Source organism: Didymella exigua (genome assembly GCF_010094145.1).
Source record: "Didymella exigua CBS 183.55 unplaced genomic scaffold M421scaffold_29, whole genome shotgun sequence".
Taxonomy (NCBI): domain Eukaryota; kingdom Fungi; phylum Ascomycota; class Dothideomycetes; order Pleosporales; family Didymellaceae; genus Didymella; species Didymella exigua.
The window spans coordinates 16,131-22,992 of record NW_022984803.1 but is presented as its reverse complement, the minus strand read 5'-3'; the positions used below and the strand labels follow the sequence as shown (position 1 = coordinate 22,992).

Below are 6,862 nucleotides of genomic sequence, written 5' to 3'. Positions count from 1 at the left end.
GGTACCTGTGGCTCAGGCTGACTTCTTCCCGCTTTTTTGGGCAGCGTGGAAGAAGACCTTCACTAAAGACCTTGTTGTACAGGCCTTCAAGTGCACTAGGATTCACCCACTAGATGCCGACGTCGTGCTCAAGAAGTTCAGAAACCTAACACTAAAGTCGCCTAGCACGACCCCAGAGCCTACTCAGCTTCAGCCTGCACCAGAATCACCTAGTTGGCGCAGGACGTCGCGGCTTCTCAAGCGTGCAAGAGAAGATAATGTACCTGGTGCTGCTAAGGCAGTTAATCAAGCCCTTCACCAACTCCACGTGCGATTAGAGATCTTAGAGGCTAGGGTTAACAGCCTAGAAGAGGCTCTAAAGGCTAATAAGAATAAGAAGAGGAAGCAGAAGGTACTACCTTTGCAACCTATTAATAGTAATAAGGGTGGTGGTGTGGTTCTCTAGAGTCCTTCACGCATTAAGCGCGCAAAGCAAGAACTCTAGGCAAAAGAGGACCTTAAGCGCGCTGCAGAGGCAGCAAAAGCTACTAAGAAGGAGCTTTAACACTAGAAGAAGATTATTTAAGCAAAGGAGAAGGAGGATAAGTGTGTAGAGCAAGAGAAGAAGAAGGTATTGACTGCTAAGGCACAGGCTGTGAAGCGCGCTCAAACTAAGGCTTGTAAAGAGGAGGTAAAGCGCAAGAGCAATGCAAAAAAAAGTACTTAATTGCCTAAATAGGCTAAGAGCAAGGCCTTATAGAAATCTTAGTTAAAAGTAACAAAGAATTGTGGTGGTAGTGCTGTGCGTAGTTAGCGGGTGCCTCACAGGTTGCCCTTACCACCACCACCTACCACGGCATCTACTGGCCGCACCACGCGTCCTCCTAGAAAACTGTGGTAGCTAAAAGTTTCGCAAAAGTCTATTTAGTAATCCACCAAATCATCTTGTAATAGCAGCGTCGTGGTGTTGCTCAATAATCTCACTTGTTTCGGGGTACAAAAAGTGATGTTGGTGCATCACGCGCCGCGGTGCACAACGAGGCCGTGCACGTTACCGGTATACCGGTATGGTAATACCGTGGCCGTGCGGCCGATGAGCCAGTTCGGCCGATGAGCCACCCCAACGAGATATTGACAATAGAAAAATGAAGCTGTAGAGCCACACCTAAAAGATGTTATTGCAAGAAATGTTGGTGTATTGCTATAACGTAACGTGCACGGCCTCGTTGTGCACCGCGGCGCGTGATGCACCAACATCACTTTTTGTACCCCAAAACAAGTGAGATTATTGAGCAACACTACAACGCTGCTATTACAAGATAATTTAGTAGATTACTAAATAGACTTTTGCAAAACTTTTAGCTACTATAGTTTTCTAGGAGGACGCGTGGTGCGGCTAGTAGATGCTGTAGTAGGTAGTAGTAGTGAGGGCAACCTATAAGGCACCCGCTAACTACACATAGCACTACTACTACAATTCTTTATTACTTTTAACTAAGATTTCTATAAGGCCTTACTCTTAGCCTGTTTAGGTAATTAAGTACTTTTTTTTATATTGCTCTTGTGCTTTGCCTCCTCTTTATAAGCCTTAGTTTAAGCGCGCTTTGCAGCCTATGCCTTAGTAGTTAATACCTTCTTCTTCTCTTGCTCTACATGCTTATCCTCCTTCTCCTTTACTTAAATAATCTTCTTCTAGTATTAAAGCTCCTTCTTAGTAGCTTTTGCTGCCTCTACAGCGCGCTTAAGGTCCTCTTTTACCTAGAGTTCTTACTTTACGCACTTAATGTGTGAAGGACTCTAGAGAACTATACTACTACCCTTATTACTATTAATAGGTTGTAAAGGTAGTACCTTCTACTTCCTCTTCTTATTCTTATTAGCCTTTAGAGCCTCTTCTAGGCTGTTAACCCTAGCCTCTAAGATCTCTAATTGCACATAGAGTTAGTAAAGGGCTTAATTAACTGCCTTAGTAGCACTAGGTACATTATCTTCTCTTGCACGCTTAAGAAGCTGCGACGTCTTGCGCCAACTAGGTAATTCTAGTGCAGGCTAAAGCTGAGTAGGCTCTAGGGTTGTGCTAGGTAACTTTAGTGTTAGGTTTCTAAACTTCTTAAGCACAACGTTGGCATCTAGTAGGTGAATCCTAGTGCACTTAAAGGCCTGTACAACAAGGTCTTTAGTGAAGGTCTTCTTCCACGCTGCCCAAAAAAGCGGGAAGAAGTCAGCCTGAGCCACAGGTACCCACCCCTCAGTGGTGTGGCCGCGATGAAGGAGCTCATCAGAGTAGTGCTGCGCCAACGGCCTGTAGCACGCCACATCAAGCGGCTGAAGCGCGTGAGTAGCATGCGGAGGGAATATAAGTAGCAGAATCTTGTTGGCATGAGCGTATTCAATAAAGGCCTGCGTGACGTGGCTGCTGTGGCCATCAAGGATCAAGAGTCTGTACTTCCCTCGCGCCCTCACTCTTGTATAGCAATCAAACACTTGCTTGAGCCAGGCAACACTAAGAGCATTGTTCGTCTAGCCATTTACTAAGGTACTAAAGTGTATATTATGTTTTTTAGCCTTAACGCGCTGCACCTAGCTCTCTTGTATCTAGAGAGACAATAAAGGATAAATAACTACAGGCAGTAATGTAAAACTATTAGCTCCTACTGCTCCTACTACTGTTACCTACTTCCTGTTGCTATTATAAGATGCTAGCTTATATTTCTAGAGTCTAAAGAGCTACTTATTAAAGATTCTAACGCCCTTACTTATTACTCTAATTATAAATCCCTTCTTATCTATATTGTACGTGTTCTCTAGCTGTATTAAATGCTGCTTAATAGTACTGTGTAGCAGATTAAAGTATAAGCGAAATAAATTATATAAAGCAGCGTTGTAGCGCTGCTTTTCTATAGGCGCGCTCTAGGCTGTAAGAAGGTTGTTAGGGTAGCAATAAAGGAAGCGCGTGACCTATTAATTAGAGGGCTCCTACTTACACAACAACTTAATTATTCTAACAAGAATCTTTGTTATAGGCATAAGGTGTCTCTCTATAAGTAATTTAATGTACTACACAACCTCTACTTTATTATGTAGGTAGAGAACTATCTAGTATTCTGCCTTAGCTTTACGCAACGCGCATTTACCCTTATGCCTGCAGATTAATATTATGTAACAATAACTGTGTTTTTTAGCAAGCTTTCTATATAAAAAGTCTTTAGTAGGGCCTAAAGTATTTAGCTCTGCAAGGGCTTCTTCTAGCGGCATCGTGGTGTTGAGTTATAGGGGGTTACAAAGTACGCGTCAATGTTGATGTTGGTGCATTACGCGCCGCGGTGCACAACGAGGCCGTGCACGCTACCTCACGGGCGAGTGGCCGGCCCGGGCGAGTGACCGGATTTTGCCAAGACCACACCAAACTTCAACTTCTCTTGCATATTACAGCAAGTTACTGCAAGTTACTGTAACTTACAGTATACAGCACTAATCTACAGTATCTTGCGCATCTTTTATGCACATTCGCGCGTTGTGCCCTGCCTTACTACACCTGCTACAGCGTTGTAAAGACTGAGTGCCTAGTTCAACGCACCTCTTGTTGCTTGCCTTCTTCCTATCACTACGGGCTTTAAACTCCTTTAGGGTAGTTAAGCGCACTCCTTCACTAACAGTGAGAGTCCCCTCCCTCTAGATCTGCTTCCTCTTGTGTGATTTACGGCGTGTGGCGGCCTCATTGGCAGCTTGAAGCTCTGCGACCTGGTTAGGGTTGATACCCTAGATGATGCTGGTCTACTCTTGGTCGCCCTGCTATACTGTATTTAGTCTTCTACGACGCTCTAAGCCTGTAACAACAGCTCCTGTTAATATAACACTTATTATAAACCTAGACTTGTTAAAATTGTAGGTGTCTTTGTCTAGGATACTATACTTAGCTTTAATATTCTCTACTAGGTAGAACTAGCCCTAGATTACCTTAGGATCCTTACAGAGGGCTCTCTTGTAGTTGTACTTTTAATTAAACTTAACTATAAGCTCTAGGCAACACTTAATAAACATGCTAGCCTAGTTCTTGCTAATAGGAGGCTAGTGGCGCTTAGTAAGTAGAGAGTTAGCTATATCCTCTACATTAGTAAGCTAGGGTAGGTATCCTTACTTGTCTAGCTTTAGAACATGCTGCACAATTACCTCCTCTTTAGTGCTTGTTAGCTTTATTAAGTTAACCTTATAATTACGTCTTAAGAGCATTCTAGCATATTATTATCTTAGTGTTCTTTCTAACACCTTATAGATTATTATAGTATATAGAATAGTAAGAGTTATGTCTTATTTAAGAGCCTAAATAGCAAGCTATATATCTAGTTCCTTTAAGACATATTAAGCCTTTTTGCGTTAAGACATCACAGGTTGTATGAAGTTTGGTGTGGTCTTGGCAAAATCCGGTCACTCGCCCGGGCTGGCCACTCGCCCGTGAGGTACGTTATAGAGCCTTGCGCTTCAATTGTGCTATTTATATTTGGCTAGTAACTACAAGTTGCGGCCTCTTGCAGTGATTTTGGGTGGGGGAGACGCAGCTGGCAGTGCAGCGTCAACACAACTTTAAGCAGCTACAACACAACAATGCTTTGTTAGATTTTTTGCAGCACTGTGTAACGTACCTCATGGGCGAGTGGCCGGCCCAGGAGAGTGACCGGATTTTGCCAAGACCACACCAAACTTCATACAACATGTGATGTCTTAACGCAAAAAGGCTTAAAGTGTCTTAAAGGAACTAGATATATAGCTTATAATCTAGGCTCTTAAACAAGACGCGACTCTTACCATTCTACATACTATAATAATCTATAAAATATTAGAAAGAATACTAAGATAATAATAACGTACTCTATCACCAAGCTAGTTATATCACTAAACTAGTCAAAATCTCTTAGCGCGCCCAACTTATGTTGTGGTAACTTGAATTACTTGCTATTAAACAGTAATCTAGTGTACTGTGTGCTTTTATTAGATTTAGAATCTTCTTCTGTATCTTTCTAACACGTTTAAGCGTTGTGCCCTGTGCCTCCACAGTTTCCACAGCGCTGTTAGGCTAACTGGGTCCTTTCTTAAGTACCTGCACCACAAGTCTTCTTTAATAGCTAAGCTGCTACAGACACCTTAGCAGCTACCTATGATGCTGCTGGGCCATACTTAAGTGTGCTGCTATGCTGAATTTGCTTTCGCTTGCGCGACTTTCTCCTAGTTATAACTGCTAATTGCTCTTCAAGCTTAGTAATGCGAGCAGCTTACAGCGCGTTTTAGTGCAGTATTAATTTACTACCTTTAATAAGCTAAGAGAAGCTAGCCTAGGCTGTGACTAGTAACTAAGTAAAGGAGTTATGTACAAGCTTTGACTAAGACCTAAACTTATGTATATTGCTTAGAGTCCTTAACTGCCACAGTGTCTCTAGTAGAGGGGGTGCTAGTAGGGTACAGTGTCGCACCTTAAGGCGATCTAACACTACCTGCGCGTTAGTAGGGACTAGCCCTAATGCCTTAAAGGCCTTCTAACAGTTAGCCTTTGTAAACACGTTAAGAAACGCGTCTCTAAAGGCTAGAAGGAAGCCTTCCTTGTTAATGTGGAAGACGCGTTGGCGTGCCAAGTCCTGGACGCGTTGGGAGTACTTGCGCTTTAACAGCAAGAAACAGACCACGTCAAGCGGCTAGAGGATGTGTGACAAGTGAGCTGGCATACAGAGAGTAAGGATCTTGTTATCTAGGCAATAGTCCTTAAAATCCTAGTTAAGGTAGCTCTTATGGCCGTCTAAGATAAGTAGCCTAAATCCCCCTACCTAACGCGCTCTTGTATGCGCGTCAAAATGCTTTAACCACTTAAGGCCAAGCGCGTTGTTTGTCCAGCCGTTCTTAGAGACAGAGAGCTTCTAATTGTGTGGTATATCTGTCTCCTTGTACTAGGCAGAGATGTGGATGCGTCCTTTGTAGATGATGAAAGGTAGGGTCGCATATCCAGCAGCGCAGATGCTCTGTATAACTGTAACCCACTCCTGATTGCCTGGCTGAACAAGCTCAGGTCGAGCGCGTCTCTCAGCGCCTGTGACAACCTTCATTAACCCTATCACGCCTATCTAGAACCTAGTCTTATTAAAGTTGTACACGTTATTATTGTAGATGCTATACTTAGCCTTAGTACCCTCTACTAGCATAAACTACGTGTTAATTACCTTAGGATCTTCCTGCAGTATCCTCTGTCTATCCTTTACTTAGTTAAATGCTATCTTAAGCTAATCTAAACGCGTTACAAATCTTATAGCCTAGAGTTTACTAACAGGCTCCCTACCACGCACACCTAATAGTTTATTAGCTATATCTGCCACCTTACACAGCTAAGGCGCAAATCCTTGCGAATTGAGGTCAAGGATATATTAGACAATCGTCTGCTCTTTAGTTGCAGTAAGCTTCTAGCAGTTTGCGCATACGTTGAGTTAAAATAGAGTATTGCTAGCGCGTTTAGAGAGCCTGCGTTGGTTAACGTTGAATGCAGCAGCAGCAGCCCGATGGCTCTGAAACTGTCTGGTATTGTAGGCCTGGAGAGCAAGCTGCAGTCTCCCTTCGTGTTGAGACATACTGTGAAGTGCGGAGTTGTGTTAGTCTTGGCAGATTTTGACCAGTTCAGTGATATGACCAGCTCGGTGATAGAGTACGTTATACTAGAATACTCTTAAGATATAATTATAAGGTTAACTTAATAAAGCTAACAAGCACTAAAGAGGAGGTAATTATGCAGCATATTCTAAAGCTAGACAAGCAAGGATACCTACCCTAGCTTACTAATGTAGAGGATATAGCTAACTCTCTACTTACTAAGCGCCACTAGCCTCCTATTAGCAAGAACTAGGCTAGC

At 43.0% G+C, this 6,862-nt stretch overlaps 5 protein-coding genes across 5 annotated transcripts; all 5 read right to left on the bottom strand.

Moving 5' to 3' along the window:
- Nucleotides 1-2,028: 2,028 nt before the first annotated feature.
- M421DRAFT_398620 (DDE-domain-containing protein) lies at nt 2,029-2,499 on the bottom strand (the record flags this gene model as incomplete). The annotated part of the gene is made up of 1 exon (XM_033590162.1): nt 2,029-2,499. A coding segment is annotated over one exon (471 nt), but the record flags the coding sequence as incomplete, so codon positions are not given.
- A 207-nt stretch (nt 2,500-2,706) lies between these two features.
- On the bottom strand, nt 2,707-2,889 carry M421DRAFT_69992 (uncharacterized protein; the record flags this gene model as incomplete). The annotated part of the gene is made up of 1 exon (XM_033596662.1): nt 2,707-2,889. A coding segment is annotated over one exon (183 nt), but the record flags the coding sequence as incomplete, so codon positions are not given.
- Nucleotides 2,890-3,016: 127 nt separating this feature from the next.
- On the bottom strand, nt 3,017-3,239 carry M421DRAFT_423714 (uncharacterized protein). The gene has a single exon (XM_033593546.1). The coding sequence runs from the start codon at nt 3,232-3,234 to the stop codon at nt 3,076-3,078; it is 159 nt and encodes a 52-aa protein (XP_033445635.1). The 5' UTR covers nt 3,235-3,239; the 3' UTR covers nt 3,017-3,075.
- A 512-nt stretch (nt 3,240-3,751) lies between these two features.
- On the bottom strand, nt 3,752-3,975 carry M421DRAFT_398614 (uncharacterized protein; the record flags this gene model as incomplete). The annotated part of the gene is given in 2 exon segments (XM_033590161.1): nt 3,752-3,921; nt 3,937-3,975. Coding segments are annotated over 2 exon segments (189 nt in total), but the record flags the coding sequence as incomplete, so codon positions are not given.
- Nucleotides 3,976-5,438: 1,463 nt separating this feature from the next.
- Nucleotides 5,439-6,206, bottom strand: M421DRAFT_398612 (uncharacterized protein). Its single transcript, XM_033590160.1, has 3 exons — nt 6,183-6,206; nt 5,798-6,132; nt 5,439-5,738 (listed from the first exon to the last, which is right to left on the bottom strand). Exon 2 carries the CDS (start codon nt 6,066-6,068, stop codon nt 5,913-5,915), a length of 156 nt encoding a protein of 51 aa, XP_033445633.1. The 5' UTR covers nt 6,069-6,132; nt 6,183-6,206; the 3' UTR covers nt 5,439-5,738; nt 5,798-5,912.
- Between the last annotated feature and the right edge of the window lie 656 nt (nt 6,207-6,862).

What these genes read in the sequence shown, in the direction of transcription:
- M421DRAFT_423714 (XM_033593546.1), bottom strand. Translation starts at nt 3,234, where the DNA reads ATGCCGCTAGAAGAAGCCCTTGCAGAGCTAAATACTTTAGGCCCTACT.
- M421DRAFT_398612 (XM_033590160.1), bottom strand. Translation starts at nt 6,068, where the DNA reads ATGAAGGTTGTCACAGGCGCTGAGAGACGCGCTCGACCTGAGCTTGTT.